General features: G+C 36.4%; 1 protein-coding gene across 4 annotated transcripts in view; it reads left to right on the top strand.

Annotated features, from left to right (window-relative positions):
• The window catches only part of GAS2 (growth arrest specific 2), a 94,449-nt gene that overhangs the window by 48,317 nt on the left and 23,320 nt on the right, over positions 1-22,812 (top strand). For all 4 annotated transcript variants that reach the window (XM_014951631.1, XM_014951634.1, XM_014951633.1 and 1 more), the window contains exons 6-7: positions 4,552-4,696; positions 7,732-7,839. In XM_014951631.1, the coding sequence (XP_014807117.1) occupies positions 4,552-4,696; positions 7,732-7,839 (253 nt within the window). The remainder of the gene's footprint in view (positions 1-4,551; positions 4,697-7,731; positions 7,840-22,812) is intronic.

Here is a 22,812-nt window from a genome sequence, read left to right as displayed (position 1 = left end):
TCTAAATTAAGGTTTCTCAGCTGTTTCTCCTTCTAACAGTCAGATTTCTCTATAAACAACTGAGATTTTATTAACTTTACTGATAATAAATTGATCTTCACATGACATAAATCTAATGGAAGCAATATTGACTCTTACCTTACTTATTTAAATAAACTTAGCTCTCATTTTCACCAACAGAATCAGTACAAGAATTGAGTTAACAGTCTGTGTTCTGTCTCTGTCAGATGATTCTAGGGAGGCTGGACCTTCAATACATTGCAGCATTATCTTTGATGTCAAGACAGCAGTGACTTTTGCTAAGCAATCAAAATGACAGTAATTAGAACGTGATTTTTTTTTTTTTTTCCTGTTTGGCAGATGCAGATTTAACCAGCCTAGCATATAAGATTTGCCACAAAATGTATGAATAGCAGTGCTGCTGCCCTGTCTTGCATTTAAATTGCAGTTGCATTCATCCATGTGTATCAAACTGGAGTGCCTTCCTATTCAAATAGTTTCATGAATTTCAGAAGAATTCCTTGTGCTTACAATCGATGTGGAGATTCCTGTTTATCCCTAGACTAAGAACTAGCATTTTCATCTCACAACTGCACTATGGATATTGATATTTTGTGAGTGCAGCTCACTTGGGAAGCTGCTCAAGTAGAAATTTGCCTCTTGGTCAAGCTTCAGAAAACCACTTGCTGTCAGTGGAAGCTTGCAAAGGAATAGCCTTGGCTAGAAAAAGAGCTGTTTTCCAGTTTGCAGGATTTTTCTTATCTCTAAAACCTGGATTCAGTCCAACATGGCAAAATAAAAAAATATTTAACTTTCCATGAATAAGAAAGTATTCTGATCTGTAGGTGCTTGATGAAATTGATTTTCACAAATCTCAATTTGCCTGAGCAGAACAACTTGGCTTTCAAGGTCCCCAGCTTGGGAGGATAGACCTCCTGGCATCCAAAGACCCTACGCCCAGGGCGTAGCTGTCAGGAATATCTGTCTCAGCTTGATTACTTGACAGTACCCAGCTTCATCAGGGAACACACTGTTGGATTCTGCTACAGTTGATTAATTTATAATCTCATTTTCCAATGAGATTTAATTTCTCAACAGATCGACATGGGAATTAAGAAAGACTCTTATTCTTCATATTGGTCTTTTTTTTTAAGCTTCCACGCCTCAGATGTTCTCTGTACCAAATGAAAACAAATACTGAACCAATAAATGCCCCATGTTTTCATTTATTATGTGTATCTATCCTTTTACCTTTAAAATATTTTTTTTTTATTTATAATACATGTATATTACCAAGTATCAGTAATGTATTTTATATATTATATTTATGTTACAGTATTTTATTTTTGTTTATACCTTAGGGGTCAAATAACACATGTTTGTCGTTATGCTCTAATATCTCTTTGAAACGAACAAAACCCCATTTATAATCTTGTACCTTTCCAAGGTGTGCAAAAACCGTTGAAGGGAAACATCAGGTTAATATAATTGAAAAGCAAATACGTGATGCTATATTTGCCTGAGATGTGGTACACTAGAACTATATGGAAAAAGAGAATATATAGTTGCCTCCACTAAGCGTAGAAAAGAGCACATCAAACTGACATTGTCATTGCCCTGTTTTAAACAGGAGATAAATCCAACGTACACTTGCTTTGTAAAGCAAACTGGGTCTGTTGACAGTCCTAGGGGTCTGCTTCCCAGAACAGGAGCTGCAGAGATCTTTGTAAAGATACCTCAATAGGCTTTTAAAGAATGAAAAGAGTAAGAGACACTGGATAATTTCTTACTTTTCTTTTCCTTTTCTGTTTTAGAAGCAGAAGGGTATGTTCAAAGTGGTTTATTTGTCACAAGCAGTCAACTCCTGGCACTCTTTGCTCAGCTAGATAGTCTTCAGGGTCTCTAACTCCCATAAATCAACCAAGGTCTGTCTTCCTAATGAAAATAGGCTTGGCATTGAGGCATAAGTGAGTGGGAAAGGGTTTTGTTTGAGGCAGAGATAGAACTGAGCTCTGTTCTGCTAAACTTGAACCTATTCAGCAGATACTCAGTAGATGAGGGGAGACAGGTGATAATCTATCTGTGCTTTAGCAGTGCTTTTAGCGTATTGTGTCGTAGTGTTCTTTTAGCCAAATTAGAGAGAGATGGACTGGATGGATGGACCAGTGAGTGGAAAACTGGTGTGATCGTTTGGCTCAAAGAATAGCATTTCAAAGGTCAGGTATTAATAAAAATAGAATAACCTGATAAACTGTCCTGGATTTCAGTTGTTCAGGTGATCGGTGAAATTCAATAGCTAAAATGTGCCATTGTGTGCACTGGCAGATACCATGTGGGTAGAGGGAGAACATTTATGAATGAGGGAAGAGTCCTAGAGGATGAAATTGGACGTTGATAATACACAGGTCTATTGCAGTGGCTTGCACAGGTCCAGCATTCTCCCAAAGTATTTTGAAGTCAGAGTGAATCATTTAAAATGAAGTCATGCAAGAACAGAATTGATCACTGGTTTAATCTGTATAATCTTCGTAATCAAGACTTCATGGAAAATGTAATTATTTTCAAATAGATGTATATGTGCTGTCTGTGTGCGTGTTTAAAGGGAGATTATACAACGGAAAACAGCTAAATTATCTTTTCTGCAGAAAGAATGAAGTTCTTGGGTAACTATTAAACTCTGGGGGGTTAAACAACCCCCACAGGTCTTTTAAAATTACTGTTGAATGATTTCGAGGTCTTTCTGCTATTGTATTCAATTTTTCCTTGGTAGAAATGGGAAGTGGTGCTCTAAGAAGCCTATTGGAGATCATGTTACAGTCCAATGCTGCTTCATTTGTAGCTATGAGAAGGCAGGCTAGAAATAAGCAGAAAAGGAAATTCTCAGCATACCTTCCAGACTAGAATTTGCACCTCTACCCCTCCCACAAAAAGATGTGTTTTTTACCATTTCAGCTTTCCAGCAACTTAGCTTCAGGTTGATAAGATATGTGGAAAAAACCTTTTTGTATGTTTGTTCATTTGTTTTATTTTTCAACTCCTCACCAGAGGAATTCAAAATACTGGAAATACAGAGAACTTTAAAAGTCTGTCACAATGACAAACATTGGAGTTTATGAAAAGCAGCGGAAGCAAAGAGGGAGCGTTGCTTAGAGTGGAAGAGTTTTATTTGATGAGTAAGGCTGCATGCAGGTGTAGGCTTAGAGCCCGGTGGGAATTTAATGATTTACAGCCTGTCGGCATCTGCAGACAGACAGGAAGTAAATGGATTGTATATAAGTGCTTGCTTCAATGTTGGATGACTTTTCATTAGGCAGACTGCACCAGTTAGAAGCCAATACAAGCACAGATTTGGTTCTTGGTTTGCTCTAAATTAATTTTCTAGGCAGTAGTGTGACTAAATTAAAAGTTGTTATAAAAATACAAAAGATAATATATGTGCTTATGCCCTTTCTCTGTACACTTTTAACATTATTGTGATATTTAACTTAGATTTTCATAATATATTTGTTAGTGCTCAATATTGTAGTGTCCAGATCTTTGTCTAGAAAAGCCAGCGTAGCTCTGCATCTGGGCTATGGACTTTTCTACAACAAAAGAAAATATGGTTTCATTTATGCAAGTAGTTTGCTATGAGAAGCCTACCTGGCATGATAACGTTTCCAAGCTGAAGTCCTTCTCTGAAAAAGGAAATCTTTCTCTTCTCCTGGGTTTTGTTCAGAGTTGGCAAAGAAAAAAAACAGAGGGGAATTATCAGTGATCAGGAAAATAGGATGGGCTTCTATGCTTCTGACATCTGTCCAAGCTCTGCTGCTTGCTGGGAGATACTGACTTAATCACTTGCCTTAAAGCTTTAAAAGCAGGCATTGTTTTAGAGAGCATCGCTCTCCAAGTGCTCTGTTTGACACGCTCCTTCTCAAAGCTGCGCGGATTTTGTTTTAGTTGGAGCTACAACTGTTTTGCCACTGGAAACAGAGACCTGAAGTTGGATGTTAAAAATTGGTTAGAAAAAGCGTTAGCCACTTCTGAAAAAATATTGGCCACGTCTCAATTGATTCATCTATAAATTCAGTGCAATAGTTGAGACCAGGATAACCAATAATCCCTTTTCATCTGGATTTCTTTGAAAAATACTAACACAAAACAAAAGTTGTCATGTTATTTGAAAGGATGTTATTTAGAAAATTAAAAAAAAAAAAAGGGAATGTGTTGAACTTGAATCTGTCCTGCATGGTATAGCAATTTTTGAGGCCTAGTGTTGTTCATGCGTTAGTCATTCACCAATTTATATGTTGTCAGACAGAAAAGTTGAAAAAAACCCCTGTATTTCCTGTAAGTTTCATCCACTGAGAGTTTCCATCTAAATTCATTTTTTGTATTAATTTGGAAGGATGGCATTAATGATTGAGGTATTTTATACATGTTTCCTAATGTATGTAGCATTCCATTATTGTATAATAGTGCAATACAGAAACTATAAATTCTTGCCACTCTTTTGTTTTACAATGCGTAATGCTGTATAAGGACTATAATTTGTTTCCATGTTTCCAAAAGGTTTGGGGTGGAGCCTCCTGGATTAATAAAGTTGGAAAAAGAAATTGAACAAGAGGAAACACTTTCAGCCCCCCTCCCGTCTCCTTCACCGTCACCAACAAAGTCTCCGGGGAAAAAGAGCACAGGGAAACTGTTGGATGATGCTGTAAGTTGAGGGAGGAAGGTTTTTTCCTATCTGACCCATTCTGGTATACACTTACTTGCAAAGCACACAGAAGCCTGAGTTTAACATCTGACTGTATTCTAAAGATTTGCAGACTGATAGAGTTAATTTATTTTTGACCACAATTATTTATGCCTGAAGTTTGGAAAAAATGTCTCACTGTGTAGGAGATCTGCAGTTTAGCCTAGCTTTGTGCTTAGGGCCAAGTTCCCTTCTTATTACTGTGCTTTCTTTTTCTGTTTGCTTTTTATTCATCAGCTCCCACTTAGTGTTTTGTCTGAGAAAGGACTGAGTCAGGACTAGGAGATTTGGCCCATAATGGCTTGTAGAGATTGTTAACAAACACTTATACGTTATCTCAGCCTAATTTTTTATGCTGCTGTTCTGCATGTTTATTGTGTAGTAGAAAAGCAAGTGTTTTCTCCTCATTATTAGAAAGAAAGTATCTTGCTTTGAATTTCATTAGACTCTTTGCACTATACTGTAGTGTTCATTTCTCTATTGCAAACCCTAGAGGGGTTCATTTGAAACAGCTGGAATCAGATGAAAAGGACACATTTTGAGACGATGAAGAGGTTAAACTTGAAAAGTACAAATATATTCTATAAAAAGAAGGAGTTACTATAGTAACCGCTATATTACAAGGTAGATGTGCCACCTGGGAGTTACAAAGCACTTCTTGAAAAATCCATGTGCCACTTTTTTTGTTACAAAGAGCAGATGGAATATAATGTTCGTTCATTTTATTGAAATTCATTGTACTATTTGATGCAAATAATTGCATTTAAGGTTTTTTACATCTTGTATTTTTTCCTAGCTTTGCAAAACCACTTATTTATGTTTCAACAGAATTAAGAAAGAACGGTTATGTGTGGAAGGAGGGTGGTGATTGCGGATCTTGTAGGAACAGAAGAGGGAGTATGAAGGTTGTCTCCAACCACCTCCTTTAATTTAGAAAGTAGTAGGGATAGAATCAGAGTGGAATTCATCCAGCTAGATTCCTGACCCACACTGCCCCAGACACTCACACCATAAAATAGCTGCAGTGCTCATATAGTCCAGACACAAAATAAAATAGGATATAATTCTTCCCTCTGCTTCCTTATTTGATTTCCAAATTCCACTCAATAATAGTTCTGCGTCCTTTGGGATAGTAAGGTAATGGAAGCCTTCAATAGCAGGATCAGCAGTGAAGGTCTCATTATCCTCTGTTTTACACCAGTATAAATCTGTTGGCTTTCATTCTCCACAGAACTATGAAGGCTCTGTTTTGCTTACACAGTTCAAAACAACCCTGAAACTGTGATGTCTGGCTACTCTGGGTTTTTGCTTGCTTAGATGAACCCTAGTAGATGTGGTTATTTAGGCATAGTTCACACTGTCCTTTTTCAGCTTCAAATTTCAGAATGTCTCCAGAGGTGGAGACATTCTGAAATGCAGGTGGAGCAACCTGCACTTGGATTTAAGTTATCTACCACTGACTTCATATAAGTTATTCCTATTGTACGCTAACTTTCTAAATAGTTTGATTCTCCAGAAATGGAGGCTAACAGTCATAAAAAGCAATGGAATAATTGGAATAAATGGAAAATGGAATAAATCTTAAAACAATTCAGTGATTGTACATTCAAACTAAAGACAACTTGTCTGATACACACAAAAATGCATCTCAAGTAAAATATATATAGAGTTCCTCTGATAAGTGCTATTTTAAAATGAATTTTTTCACAAAAATATCATTCCCTTATTAAAAAAAAAGATGATAATTATAAAAAATTGTTCCATGAAGTAAAAAAGTTATTCAGATAACAACACTGAACAATTTCAGAAATAATTGGGAAGCCATCTTTAAATTGGTCAACAGGGCTAGTTAGCTAGTTTCAAAAGCATTTTTGCTCCCCATTCTAGGATAGAAACATGGTATGGTTAACTTTTAATTTATTTCTAGTTTATTTAACATGCTATAACTTTTTTCTAAAAGCAGATCTCAAAAAATTTGTTGTTCTTCAGGAGCCTTTCTTGTTCATTTATTGAAGATAACCAAAACACCTATCAGAGTGCCTTTGCTTTGTTTGTTTGGATTTTTTTCTGAAACAATTTAAGACTTTGATTTGTTAGCTGTTCTGAGAATATTCTTTCCCAGTCATTTCTCAAACCATTTTTACAGGTTTGGGGTTACAAACTGGATTTGAAAAGGTCTTTGGAATATTGTTCAAAGTGGAAAAAACCTGTAGGAAGTTTCCCCCAGCGTTTTGCGTTGTTGACATACTAGGTCAGCATTCGTCCAAGAAAACTGACAATGATAAAGTAGAGTACTATTGAGGCCCCTTTAAATTACCCTTGATTGCACTAATGCCCCCAGATGGATATCATCAAAGGGTAGTTAGCAATACTGGGGAGCATCTTGGCATGGATTTGTGATTATGTCACAGTATTCTCTGTATATTTTTTTTAAGGCGTAAGCGCACTATTTGAAAATGCCAAGTGAAGGAATTGGGAAGGGCCTTTTATTGATAAGCAAGATGTTTTTGTATTTACTACGTTTATTTAGAAGAGAAAATACATCATTATGACAATCCTGCTTAGCAGGGGAATTGGACTAGATGATCTCTAGAGGTCCCTTCCAACTCTGTCAAATCTGTGAATCTTCATTTTGCCTGTCAGTTATATTAGCACTTTGACAGTAGAGCTGATTCACCATAAAATACTGAGAACACATCTATGAAAGTTTGAGGCTGAACTCAAATTAACAAACTGTTTGACTTCAGTTAAATGGTGCCAATTTTATGTTGAACTATGTGACACTTGTCTCTATTTTTACCTCATCATAACTGTAAAATTGTTCTTGATATTGGAAACACCATTGTCTGGGATTACAGAAATATTAAGAAAAACTAAAAAAAAAAATCAATGAAGATTTAGATTAGTGATATTGTATTATGGCAAATGTCTTCCTGAATGTTTTGCTACACGTGTTATTTAAAACAGTTTCTATTAATAATTTCTGTGTTTTTCAGGTTAAACACATTTCTGAAGATCCACCTTGTAAATGTCCTAATAAGTTCTGTGTGGAGCGTCTTTCACAAGGAAGATACAGAGTTGGAGAGAAGATCCTCTTTATTAGGGTAAAGGTTTTATTTTTTATTTTGTAGTGAATTGCTAATATATGCTGCCTTCCACTTTGCAAATGATGTCATCGATTAACAGGAGAAGTATTTTCTTATTAACCAGCATGTTTTTGTGATGCTGTCGGGGAATGTACTACAGTAGGTTTAACTAACTCAAGGAATTACTAGCACGTGGTAGATCCTTCTACCTTTAGGTCATTGAATTCGCTCTGTCTTGATCGATGGCAACCAAAAGTCGTCACAAACAGACATGATGATTTCCTCTCAGTTCAGCTTGAAAGAACATCCACTTCATTGAAACAGCCGTTCTTCCACTTTGCTTTGACTGGTAGGTCAGGAAACAGATCAAGACTTCATGATCATTGAATTGCCAAGTCATGACTAAGACATATTGCTAAAGAAGAGTGAGCAAAACATTAATGTCCATAGTACTTCATTTGATCAACAGATATTTCCAAACCCAGTGCTGCATTTCAGATTTCGTATGTAGTGTATTAACTCCCATAGTACAAAGTTAATCCTTAATATAAATATTTGCTAGTATCTGGCTGAATTTAGCACAAATGTACTATCCAAACTTAATTTTGATCCTCTTAATCTTCTCTATATATGCTTATGGTAATAATAATTAAAATATGCTAATTGTAGTATTCTGTACTAATAGGTTAGGAATCTGATTCATGCTATGCTTTTTTCCATTTTCCATTTTCCTCTCCGTATGTACTATCCTTGAGTAATGGATAGCTCTTGCTCTCAAATAACTGTTATCCCTATTTTGCTAAAGGCATACAACTGTGACCTGATAAAACTGAGGATTTAGCACTTGTGAGAATAAAAGAAGTCAGAGGGATTCCTTCTTATCTGTAGAAGTCAAGTTCCTAGTTCAACAAAACACCGGAGTGCTCGCTCTGTCATAAACTTATGCTTAACTTACAACAAAGCCAAATTTAGATAAGGATTTAGGTTTTCTCATGAGTACAAGGTTGAGAACATGTTTAAGCATTGTGTTGAATAAGGATTGAGAACTCTCAATTAATTCAGTAATAGCTCAGAAAGAAGAAGAAATACAGGATTTGTCACAGATAGTTTGAGATCTAACCGTGCTAGTATAAAGGATTAATAGTTCTTCTGCTTCATAGCCAATGAGACTTTTAAATTCTGCAGTGTTTTTATGTACTAGCTTTACCTTTTTCAAAGTTTTTGAAGCTAGTAATAATGTTTATTAACCAAAGATCCCAGTAATCTGGCACAGTTCAATACTTTTGTTTTCTTCCTTTCGATTTTAATTTCAAATAACAATATCAAAGTATTTTTAATCTCCTAGTTTTGATAAACTAAGTTTTTCTGCCAGAATGGTGAGTGTCAAATTCCCTTTTGCTGGCTTCTTTATTGTGCAATCCAGTCCAAGTCAGATTTCATTCCAAGTTTGCAAACAAAACACCCTTTTCATATCACGCTACTGCATTCCAAGTTGAATTGTTCCAAAAAATAACAGATTTAGACATTAAACTGCAGTATTAGAGATCATTCCTACAACACTTGCTATGAACTTCAGTGGGAGCAAGCCCATATTCCTAGGTTTTAAAAATCAGTTGTCTTTGGTTTTGGTTAGTTTGAACCTCATTTTGGAACGCTTCACTGGATCACAGTAAGTTTTTACTCTTCATTCTACACACTCTTATTGTGTACATAAGTAGATTTATTAGCCTTTCTTTGGAATCCTTTGGACACTTATGAGAAAACACATTTGAGTTGCATAGCTGACTTAATTTTGGTGATATTTGGCACCCTATTTGATACCACTGAGATAGTTCCACTTATGTTATATGTTCTTTACACAGCATGACACAGCCAGATATATACCACTTGTTTATAACCCAATGTGTTCCAATTGAATTGAGATTGAAAGTTTTATTGTTTTGAGTTGGCTTAGTATACCCATTACTGTCTCTACTGGCTTTCTCCAGTAACCTGTATAGGACTTAAAACCTGTCTAGTTTCAGTGATGTTACAAGTATGCCATGTGATAGAATGTTGCAAGGGCTAAGTTTAAATTGGAGTTAACACCTGTTAATTGATGGTTAAGATTTTTTTTTTTTGTCAGAAAATAGTTCATTGTATTACATGCATAACAAATTTGTTTTATTCTAGTTCTACAAGTTCTGTTAAAAAAAAAAAAGGAAGAAAAAGTGTCCAAGTCCTTCTTTTTCTTAATTAATGTATGTATATGGAACAAGGGGAAAAGGAATGGCAAAGAGAAATAAAACCTGGCAGATCATAGAATTGATACAAAAAAAAAATCACATGTCAATCTAAAGTAATTTTAAGGAAAAAGACTCACTTTGGAATATGTAGCAAAATGCAGGGCAATGGTACTTCAAAATTTCTTTTGTATCATAGCAACTTCTTAAGGTAATGGTCCCATTAAAATTACTTCAATAAAGATTGGGTTTTTTTTTTTTAACATGGAAAAATGTTTAAATTTGAGATGAAAACAAAGCATGGATATCCACGAAGTAATGGAAACGATGAAAATCCATGTAAACATTAAGATACTTAATTCTGCTGGTAAAAATCCATGTCACAAAAGTAGCTCTTTTTGAATGAAGAAGTTTTGTAATGCAGAAACTGAACATGATTACCATAATGCTGTGGTGGCTTAGATGTTAAAAAACTGTTTTTCAGTAAAAATTTATCTGCTGGGGAATTCTTGTTCCATCCTGCCTTGTAGGAATGAGAGAGTCTAAATTCCACTTATGCAAAAATGATGGAAGACTTGCTTTACAATAATGGATTTTGATACTAACTTGAAGGAAATGAAATTACTAGTTTATTTGTAGCTGAGACATTGGTTTAGAATTAGTGTGATCTCTATATGTGTGCCATATACATTGAATTATTTGCCTATTCACTCTTAGATCGTACCGGTATGCCACGAAGTGGTTTAGGGAACAAGCTGGAATCTTTCAAAGTAGAACTGAATTAATAAGGCTATTTTTAAAAATAAATACCAAGTCATGAAAACTTACCTTGCACAAATGCATAAAACTTGGAAAAAAGAGTCAGAGGGTTTGAAGTGCTTACTTCTTGCAGAAGGCAATAAAGGAGTTATTTAGATTAACAGAGATTTTTATAGTTAGAAATGTCAGGCCTTAAAAAAGGTAAGTTTTTTAACAATTTCAGTGGCAAATATTCTTATTTCAAGTTATCTTGTATTATGACATTGTATATACAGAAGGACATAAACTTTCCACAAACTAGCAAGCTTCTCTCAGAAAGGTCTGTCCTGTTGGTCCGTGACCATAATGACATTGAAACCATTGGGTTCTACTCAGTGGAAAAATTATTTCTTTGTGCAGCTGGAGTCAGATTAGATGATATGAGGGATCCTGGCTTTAAAACCTGTAATTTTTCCTATAGCTTACAGGTGTTCTCTACCTTGCAGATGAGATGATAAGCATGTGATTGCTCTTACACTTTTTGACCTTGGACTTCTAATCATTAATATCACTTAACATTATTTTGCTGTAGTAATAATAAAATGTTTGTTTAATATTAACTTCCTCTAAACCCTGGGAAATGAAAGGCATTTTTTGCCTGCTACAGCACCTGTGTAGAAACTTTGTTTTGGGATTCACTATCAAAATATGTGTGTATATGTGTGTGTCATACGTATGTGTATAGACACTTTGCAGACAGTTGGTGTATGATATTACCCCTTTTTGGTGATAAGAATGTACTCATGTGTAAATACGAAGCGTGCTTTACCCCAGACGGTCCGGGCAGTAGCGATGGACTGCCTAAGGACAGGCAGTAAGGGAAAATGGGAAGCTGACTGATTATACACTTCTCAAGACTCAAACGGCTTGTTCTGCTTTTCCGATCCAAATGCGTAAGTCAATCCCGTACCCTTTGCTTGGTGTGCTTCTGTGTTTTTTGTTTTTAATTCAGCATCATTTACTTGGCTTTTGTTTTCTTCCTTATTCCAAGATTTTTAACAGTTCTGCTTTTCCCAGGCCCGTTCACTTCTAGTCTACAAAATAGTTTACTTTTTTAGCGCTGAAATGCTTTCCTTAGAGCTTTATCCACATCAAATACCTGTCAGGGACGTTTAAAATGCCAAAAACATAGGCAGGAGTTTTGAATTAATTCCAAAGGACGTGCAGCGGGATGCCTGAGAGTCATCTTGCAAGTGAATTCTGAAAACATGTCGTGGACCTCAGGACAGTGGCCGTCATCGGCTGCTGCTTTGGGCTTCTAATCTCAGCCTCCTCATGCTTACAGACAAACAGACTAATTCTTAGCTCTGGACTGCAAAAGACCCGGGGAAAGGCACGTCTTAACTCCAGACTAATTTATGTCCCAGGTGTAAGGTGTTTTTGGAGACCTTCCAGCAGTGGAGGGGGCTGGGCACTTTTTTTACTACGTGTCAATTCCTCTCCAACTGCTTTATGCTCACAGAGTAGCTGGCACGTTTCAGTCTTACTCGCGCTAGTGAAGGTGGAATTCTTCCCAACCTTCTCAGGTTTTGGTTTTTGTTCTAAAAAAAAAGTCCTTAAAAAGCCAGGAAAATTTAGTCCACAAGACTCAAAAGGTTTTGGACAAAGAGTGATACTGAATATGTCAGTGGGTGAACGGAGTCCAGTGCTGCCTAAAGGATGCTCAATCTCTTTTCTTCTTTACTCTGCCATTAATCTGTTTAGTGACATTAGGCAGACCCCTGCCCTCCCCCAGCTGAAGTTGCAGCTTGCTTGTTCTCAGTGTTACACTTTCCCTCCTGCTTCTACCTTTTTTTCTTTCATTTTTTTTTTCTCATTCCTGCCTTGAGCCTTTCTTATTCAGGCCTAGCAGCCTTCGTTGAGCGAGAAGCCTGTGGACATCTCTCTGTTTAGTTTATACTTGATGATGCTGTGTTTGTGCTGAACACAAGAGCAGCTACAGTTCCACTACCTGGTTCTGTGAAGACTGGACATTTCTAGTTAAATGGTTGACAGATTTTTCACTGAGGGTTAGCCAAATGCATAAAGTACTAGGAATTAAATATTCCCCCCCATCTTGATTTAATTTCCTATATTTTTTCCTCCGCTTGCTTCTTTTGCATGGGCATCCATGTTAATTTAGTGGCTTGAACTTGTGTGTGTTGGGGATAGTTTGGAACGCATACTGTGAGGAAAGATGCTTTAAAAGGATTCATTGTTAAATTCACAAAAAGGCTGTGTAAGTCAAATTCTTAGATGCTAATTTAATGAAAAAGCCATGGCGTTACCCCTTTTTACTTTCATTCTAGTGGTGTTCTCATTTGTCTTGGTTGAAAATGTTTTGACAGAACGTACTGCCCGTGCAATATTCTGGTTGAGTGGAACTGACAGGCTTTTTCTCACTAGCTTAGACCTGTTTGCTTTAGTGACCTCCTCCTGTGGACAACTAAGTATTGAGTTATCTTTAACTCCCAGCGGCTCCCTCTATGCCGTATTGCTCAACGAGAAGTCCACTTGAGTGCTTGAAAAATCTTTAGCAGATTATGTTGTGCTTTTCTAGGATGTAATGCATCTTCAAGAAGTGTCACACTCTAGTTCTTAAAATGACTAATACACCTGCAGTAATTTCCTGCCAAGGTATTTGTAATTTAGGCTCCTGGAGTCCCAAGTTATAACAATATAAGGTTCTTCTCTTTGGTGGAAAGAGAAATCTCCCTTGGGAGGTGGCTCAGAACAGGAGGGCAGGGTAGGGTATTCTGAGGCTATACATGTAATATCTTTAAAAGCACCACCCGAAAATTCAACTGACCTCCTCAGCGATGTGATTCAGGCTTAGGAAGCCTTTGGTGTGTGCTTAATGCAGCCGGTGCCTGCAAGAGCTGAGGACCACAAAGTGAGTCTTCCCCAGGTGACAATTTGCTCTCCATCAGGCATGTGCCAAGGTAAAATCACCCTGCACCCTGGTGTCAGCAGTGTTTTCTCTACACAAAAAAATTCTCAATACTTTACAGGTAAATAAAGATAAATAACAATGCTAGATGAATATGTTATGTATTATAGAGCTCACTATTTCAGGCTTCCCCCACAGATGCTGAGAATAAAAATAGACCAAATGATGTGACTCTGCTCCTGTTTGCTCTCCCTGCCCCCTTTTCTTCCCTGCTCCTCTGATTCCTTTTATATGAAAAGTACTGGATGAGCATCTGCATATTCACGAGCACAGATAGGCTGCTGATCCACTCCATCATTAGGCTACAGACAAAAATTACTTTGCACAATGAAAAAACCTTTATAGTTTATTATTGAGAACTACGGAGTGGGTCCCATAAGGTTATACTGAGAGAGTTAATAGGGGAGAGTATTACCTTTCTGTATAGTTATTTTCGTGTTGTGGTTCTTTTCATGCATTAATAATTTTTTAAGAATCCATTTTACACTTCCGAGACATTAATAGATTTTACCTTAAAGATGAGACAGCAGCTAAAGCTCGCATTTTGGAACCTGTAAGCCTGATGCATTAGAACTAGAAATGCAGTTATTTGTGGTGTTGCTCTTTAAGGAGGATAACACAAGGCTTTGCATTTTCTTGTTTAAACTTCTTCCTGGTGAGGTGAAAAGGTCTTGTATGACAGCAGTGTAAATAATATTTGACACAGTCAAAGTGAGCGCATCTATCTTTTATAGGACAATGTTGCAATATTTTATGGGGTGAATTAAAGTCGATACTCTTCACTGTAGCTTTAGATAATTAGTATACAATGCTAATGAAAAAGAAAAAACAACACTGATTCTTTGTTATGATCTACTTTGTGTTACACTATCAACATAACTCCTGCTACCAACTGGAGAAATGGCAATAAATGTTTTGGTGGCGTCAGTAAACAGAAGTTTCTGCACTGTTCATCAGAGATTCTCACTGAACATTTAGGATTCAGGCATAAAAGTACATCGATTATCTATTGCAGTATTCCTTGGCTTTAGGGTAATATTATTAAAGAACTTGTAGCTTATATGAGGATTTCCAACTGAGCTTTACATCTTGACGTGGGAATGATGGTTCTACATAGAACTGAATTAGCCACGGTTTAACAAAAATGGTATGTAGGCTTTTTAAATATTTCATACAATGTGGTTTGGCCTTTCCATTCCTGAAAGTGCATTTTTAAAAAATGTTTTATTTCTGTGCCATTCTCTTAGCACTGTGAGAGCAGTGTTTTTTCCTCCTGTTGCATCTAGTTATACTTTGTATGCATTCATGTTATTCACTAAAACTATTTATATCTGCAGCATTTTATTTTGAAATCAGGCTTCACTGCACCTCTGTGGCAACACGCAAGATGGGTGTAAAGTACTTTTCACCATAAAAAAAGGCAGCAGGATTTTATCTCGTGTGTTTATTGATGAGCTTGTCCTCTCTGTTGCCTCCTAATTCCAACCAGTACAAATGTAGTAAATGCTCTATTTCCAAATCCTCTTTATCATGTTCAAATATAGAACATTGTGCTTTAATGAGAGTATTCATGATTTGCATACCAATGAATTTATCAACTAATCTCTTTCACTAAGATTTTTTTTTTTTCCTAGTAGAAATTGTCAGATGCTCACTCTTCCTAAAAAGACTAGGGGGAAGTTGAGATTTTATTTTTGGGTTTTGTTCTCTTAAAAAATGAATATTATTTTTAGAATCTGTAGTATGGATTTCTCTCACCTAGGTTTGCTGTTTACAGGGTTGTTTTGAGTGGAGAGGAACACACAATTCCTCGCTATTTCTGTTGTGTTGATTAACTGGATTGTTAATCAATTTACAGAATTACATGGTATATTATGTTATTTATCTTTTAGGTTAAAAAAGTAAACTGTCCATTTGAGATATTCTTTGTTCTAAATTATGTTATGTGGAATTTTTTTTACGTTGATTTTTCAATATTCTGTCTTGAGATGTTATGTTCTAATTTTAAAAGGAAAAAAACCAAACCAAACCAAAACTTCAGCTGCATCTGTGTGAGTCAAAAGGAATTGATTTCTCTTTCAAAAATGAAAATTTATCAAGAATAATTTTTTTCTGGTGGAGAATGGATAAAACAATGAGACAGTTATCTATAACAGTTATGTCCTTGAAGTATTTTTATTAACCTGTCTAGGAGCCAAAGGCTATGAATGGTCATGATAATTTAGTGTGTCTATCTTATATATGCAATAGCAAGGAAATAATACTGAAAGATATAGTGAGCAAGTGGAGATTTTTAGATTTTATGAAACTACAATGTAATAAATTTTTCCTTTGAAATGTAATTTGCTGTTAATAATTTAGCACAGTATTAATAGTTAATTTTACTTCATTTTTAAAAATTCATTTTCTAACTTAATCATTCTAAAAGCTGGTTGGTAAAAGAAAATGAAGAAAAGAGGTTTTGAGGATCTGGGCACTCAAATTTGACTATATTTTGCTCTCACATGATAACAATTTGCCTGTTCAAGCTGTTTGTGCTGAACACATAAAATTTAGTTTGTGATCAAAATACATGAACAGATTATAATATAGGTTTTACTAATTCTCCACGGGTAACTGTCAGACCCTAGACTATCTATCAGTTACTGTCTCTGCTTCTTGAATGTGTGACCTCTTTGTATGTCCCAAATAGAAATAGTAACATCAAACAACTACTCCAGTTCACATGGGACCAAAATTGTTCTTCCATGGCTCCTTTTCACATCAATAGAAACAGCAAGTGCTCAACCCAGGTCAGCATTTGAGCCTGACTTACTATGATTTACTATGTTTTTGTTTAATTCCTTCTTGATCTTAGAAATTTCATTTTTGAGTCCAAATTCAATCATATGCTTTGCACGTAAATTAATGAACTTTCACAGAAGTTATTTTCTATATAGTTTTACTCCTTTAGCAATGGAACATTAAAAAGGCTATAATTACCACATTTTTGCCTTTATAAAAAGTTAATTAATTGTCACATGAACACTACAGAATAAGTGACAGCTTAAGGAGATGGATGTAAGTTGGTAGATAAAAATGACAGTCAGTGGTAGCTCACAAAAACCAAGGAAGAAAACTTCTAGCTTCTCCAAATGTGGAATTTGGAATTAAAACTGGATATGAAGTTCTATTAAAACATATACCCAGTGCCATTATTTAACCTTTCCTGAAAACAACACTGTTTTCTTTACGTAAGTCCAGTAGTGATTTCTTGTGACTGTCGTGTCGTAAGGAGCCATTTCATTGAGGGATAGCTGTGTATGAAAACAAATTTTATCATTTATTTTGATTTTAAAAATAATGAAGACACAAATTTCTATAACGTTTTTTTAACCCATTTTTTAAAAATCATTTTGTTCTCCAAGTCTCACTGAGACCTAATCTGTGTAAAACTGATCTAAAGCGTTTGAGAAGATGTGCATGTTTTAATGGAAGATTAGGAGCATCTCTCCTGCTCTTTTTGTCATTAACTTTTGAAACTCGAAGCAAAACAAGAAGAATCTGTTGCTGTAAGGAAGTATTAAATACAGCAAACATTTTCCTTGGCAAAGATTAGTAAACTCTGGAGATCCCAGACTCAGCTATTTATCAGAAGGGTGTTTTCCAAAGACCAGCAACTATTAAACTCAGAACCAGATATAGGCTGTCCCTCAGTCATAAATTGCCGTCATTTGATTCAGACTATTTTTTCTTGTGCTATTGTGCCTTGTTTTCAACTTGCCAGAAATGGTTTTACCTTAAGGTTTAAAAAACAACCAAAAAAGCAACCAAACAACCAAAAAAAATAATCCTCCACCATACCAGCTAATAAAAATTCTAGTATTTTTTCAAGTTAGTATTTCAGTCATGGCAACAGATGCTGAAAAGCTTTAGTTGTTTTAGACACTCTGTTTAGATAAATACATGCTGAAATCAGAACTGATTAAATCATTGTAGGGTTTCCTGTCCAAAGCAGGCCTTCTGCCTACCCCAACTCAGTGCAACCCTATTTGTGCTTCAGAAAAGTCAAAAGAGAGAGCCAGAACCAGTGCCTTTACTGTTAGTTATTAGCTTGTGATTGCTTTTGTAAACAACTGAAATGATACTAAGTAAATTTTTAATTTACATTAAAACCTTCTTTTAAACTCTACCACAACACAGCATAGGGAAAAGGAACTGTTTCCTCTGCTGTATTTACTACCTAAAGCCTTTGACAATCTGGCTTTTCTCATATCGTCTTAAATGTGACTGTCTTAAATACAGTTACATTCCTGTGAAGTTAAGAGTAATTATTTATTCATAAGGAGATGTGTTTATAACTTTTTGTCAAATGCATAGCCATAATAAATTCCTGTCTTATTTGAAGAAAGACTCAACAGCCTTAGAAACTTTCTAAATGTAAAGGAAGTGGGTTTGTGCCTCAGTCTCAAAGTTTTATACGTTAGACTCCCTGTGCTTCGTGTAAAGGAACTGGTTTCCACCTCAGCTGTGTTCAGTCCCCAATCTCCTCCCTGGACCTTCCATTTTTCTTTCTTCTTTTGATAATCATTGATAACGGATTAAAGGTATAATCCTTGATCTCTACACATCTGAATTTCAGCCTTGATCCCCGGCACAATTTGGAATCTTGCCATCAGAGCAATGATGTATTTAAATAAGCGTGCTTGATGCAAACGGTTCTGGTGTGACAGGGAGCCCCAAAGACACGGCGTGTGGCCTTTTGGCTTAGGAACTGACAGCTTGCTGGTCCCCTCCTACTTCTTTATTTTTCTTAAAGCATATTAACAGATCAGTTAAAGATGACCCAGCTAAGTCACAAAATGAGAGTTTCTATTATATTTTTTTCTTTTAACTGACATAGATATTTGTAACACTCTGATATGGTTTTGCTCTAATACATTGCTTTCTGTGCAAGACATGTGAGGTCAACTTAACTGATACAATACCACTTCAGCTTCTGAAATTTCTCAACTTGTCTTCAAGGGAACACACTGAAAAAAGTTTGATAAGTAGTAGTTAACCTTTTTACATCTCAGGTTTCTCTTCCAGTATTGGACCAGAGTAAAATTTTCCCATTAGCTAGCCTGCTACCCAACCAGTTAAACTGATACAGGTTGCATAGTCATAAACATTGCAGTCGATCATAACATTTGAATATTGTTTTGAAAAGTAAACTGAATTCTTTTAACTGTATGACTGGATTTCAAAATTTCTAACTGAAGAGGTTTCCCAGTCAAAAATTTCCTAAGTTTATCTTGCTGTCACTTCTTTTTATTCTATTATCTGATTATCAGGAACAATGATCTATATTGTTTGACTTCTTCATCCATCTTCACTGTACTGGATGAGACTTTTTTTTTTTTTTAAAGACCTAACCCAAGCAGCCAATATTTCTGTGGAACCTGACTGATTTCTGAGAACCTGATTCATGATGCTTCCAACTATGTTACCACTTTAGACAGTCTTACAAAACTTTTTCCTGTTTCTGGTTTGGGTCCCATCCTCCATGTTTTAAATCTGAGAAAGGAGGATCTTAGTGAAACAGTCCCGGAGAGGAGTGCTTGGATGAAGCCGACCCTTCATAAGGTTGCACACACAAGTGAAAGGAGTCGGTTCCCTGGATACTCAAAAGTCAGGTGGAGACTGGCCTGAGTCCACTGCAAAGTCTTTCACAATTACTTTTATTGTTATTTCCTTGTTATCATTCTGGGTTAAGATGGATGTTGCTGAGATCCCACAGTGTTATGGGTGTAAGGAGCAGCAGGCAGGTAAACTGAAATTAGAAGGAAAGAATAATTCCTTTAAGTTTTACAACTTCAACATAGATCGGTAAAATTCAATGTCAAAAGCGTGGAAAAAAGTAAGTCTATAAAAGGTTCTTATGTGGGGCAAAAAAGTAAAATCCAGCATAAATCTATCAGAATTCTCAATATTCCTGGTCTGATACCCTGCTAGCTGTCTGAGATTTATCAAGAAAGTAGGGAAGGTAATATGCAACTGCAATGTTTTACTTAGGCAAATGTAAACATAAAGTGAACAAAAGCAACCCATGTTTTCCCTTTTTGTTAGTATAAAATTTTCAGACTATTTTGTTTAGCTTTTTAACATGGTGGTTCTTTTGTGCTAGGAAAAATTTTCAATGTGGAAACCACACCAGATATTCACTAAACTTGTTGTGAAACTCAGTGGATTTTTCTAACTGAACATTGATTAGACCATCTTTAATTGCCTAATCTAATTATGCTGTACATGGGAAAGCATAGCAAAAAATGCAACACGTTGGCTTTGGGCTGCGTAAGTGTTCCTGACTGGTACAGCAGCCTGTTATGTGCCAACAGGTTATAATTTCCACTTGTAAATAAGGTCAACTTTTCTCTTTTGGCATGATCAGAATGGTGGCCACTTCCTATGTTCCATGTTTCTATGTTCTGTGAAATATATAAACACAAAAAACTTTGTGGGAGTCAAAGCAATCTGCAAGTGGAAGGTAAAATCAATATCTAAAAGTAGACTCCAAGCCAGTTTATAGCTTGAGCTTAAAAAAAACCCAAAACCCAAAAAAAAACCCCAAACACACACACACACCCCTTCTGATGTCAAGGAATAGTTACTATTGTGATTTCTTTTCTGTATACATGTAAAACACAGACATCTATTACAAAGAGTGTAGCAATAATCCTGGCAGGCCTAAAAAACCTTCTTTGCAACAAGCATGTATTTTAAATACTAATATTCTGTTTTGTCTGAGGTCCAGAAGTACATTTAGAGTTATGTGTAAAACCTTGTCATATAAATCAGGTAAAATGACAGGCTGGCATTTTAGTTAAACCAGGTTTTCAGAAATGACTCTGCTGTTTGTGCTAATTTCTTGGTTCATGTTACTTAACTACTTCCCTGTGATTTACTGAGGGGCAGGAGGGAGAAGGAGTCATTTGGTGTTTCATAAGGCTACAAAGAACCCTGTTTCTGTTTCCTTCCCTCCAGCCTGCCCCAGTCTCTCAAAGTATATATATTAGCAAGCCAAAGAATGATATCATGGCGCTCTCGTGCTGAAAGTGTACATTGTTCTCAAATCTCCCTCCTTCTCTTCAGTCCGCTTTGGTAGAGTGGTGAGGAGGTTTTTTTAGGTTTAAATTAAACATAGTGTTTGCAAAAGAAACTATAGGAAGTCCTACATAAGCAACTCTGAGCATAAGCCCTGATTTTGGAGGAGTCAATGAAAGCCTGTTCTGCATGTATTTATAATTGGGTTTCATTATCTTACAGATGCAGGTATAATGTATCTTACTGCCCTAACTTTAGAACACATTTTCCAACTATGGAAAAGTAATAGAAATGTGGGGTGTGTGTTTGTTTGTTTGGATTTATTTTTTTTTTGCAGATATTGTAATTTGCTATCGTAAGTGGCCGAGCCCTGATTCCCTTGCAGGCAGTGCAAAAAAAAAAAAAAAAAATTAAAAAAAAATCTCTGTGGAGTTAAGCTGGTTCTCAGTGCTTCAGAGAATCCTATCAGTACAAAAAAAGCTAGTACGGAGAAGTAAGCTGCTGGTGGGTTAGAAGCACCTGAATATGTGTAGAACAGTAGGGGAAAGACCTTTTGTTGAATGTGCAAAGCATCCAGATCCCTTGTTTCAGCTAGTGAAAAGCATTGCAGAATGTCCTTAATGTACTGACTAGGCTTGTGATCCTGCTTTTTTAACTCCTCTGTCTTTTCTCCACTGTGGTTTCAATTTTGTCCAAAAAGCTGGCCTGAGGGTTAAGCGAGATGAGATGCCTTCAAGCTCAAAGCTTTATCCTGTGTAATATGGCGTCTGTGCTGCAAAATCTTTGCTGTAGGAAATGTGGAGATCAAGCGTTTGATCCAGGTCTGGCAACGTATCTATATCCATAGAAAAGGCTGGTCAATGAATTCTTCTCTAAAGCCAAGAGTCTGGCTGCAGTTGGCTTAGAGCCATCAAGTAATTTTTTGCAGGTTCTCGTGAATATTAATATATTGTCATTTAATACCTCAGGAGTTGTTACATAATATCCCCATTTTGCTAAGAGTGAGGTAAAGAATCCTATACCAAAACAGGACTGTGCTGATGATGAGAGATGATGTTGAGATGAAAATAGAAATCATTACATTTTTACACTGTCATCTTCACGAGAGGAATTCATTCATGTTTCATGGCTGTTGAAAATTCATAGTACCTGCTTAGGGGGTATTTTGAGCAGAAAATAGTACAGTAAGAATTTCTCAGAACTGATGCTTAGCATTAGCAGTGCTGGTCTAAGGGGAAGGTGGCTGTAGCTTTGTCTCTCTCTGGGGCTACTGCTTGGGGTTCTCTATGGCCCATGTATGAAATTAAAACCAACAGCCTTACCCTAACAATTAGTTTCCACTTTAAAGATAAACCTAATAACAAAAACGACTTTAAAAGCAAAGTCTTCTTAGAATGAAAGCTAAAATTAGCTTAATAGATTCTCCAGCCTGAAGAAGTTTTCTTTTACAGCACACGATTCTTTGGCTTTAGTCAGAATACAGAAGTGGAAAAGAATGTTATGAAAATATTTTATGAACCAGTTGACCTACCACCCAAATACATATGTTTGCATTTAGGAACTCTCGTCTGCTTTATACACCATGTTACCTGGCCACACTGTACCTTGCATATTTTATGTGAAGGGGTGCATGTGTGCACGCCTACATATGTCACACACTTGTGATTCTAAACTATAGTCCTCTGACTAAGATTCATAGAATCATAGAGTGGTTAGAGTTGGAAGGGACCTTAAAGATCGTCAAGTTCCAACCCCCCTGCCCTGGGCAGGGACACCTCCCACCAGACCAGGTTGCTCAAAGCCCCATCCAGCCTGGCCTTGAACCCCTCCAGGGATGGGGCAGCCACAGCTTCTCTGGGCAACCTGTTCCAGGGTCTCACCACCCTCACAGCAAAGAATTTCTTTCTGGTACCTAATCTAAATCTCCCCTCTTCCAGTTTAAAACCATTACCCCTTGTCCGGTCACTCCTCTCCCTG

This window comes from Calidris pugnax, unplaced genomic scaffold (genome assembly GCF_001431845.1).
Source record: "Calidris pugnax isolate Ruff unplaced genomic scaffold, ASM143184v1 scaffold183, whole genome shotgun sequence".
Taxonomy (NCBI): Eukaryota; Metazoa; Chordata; class Aves; order Charadriiformes; family Scolopacidae; genus Calidris; species Calidris pugnax.
The sequence above is the reverse complement of the archived record's forward strand: the minus strand, read 5'-3'. Positions and strand labels throughout refer to the sequence as shown.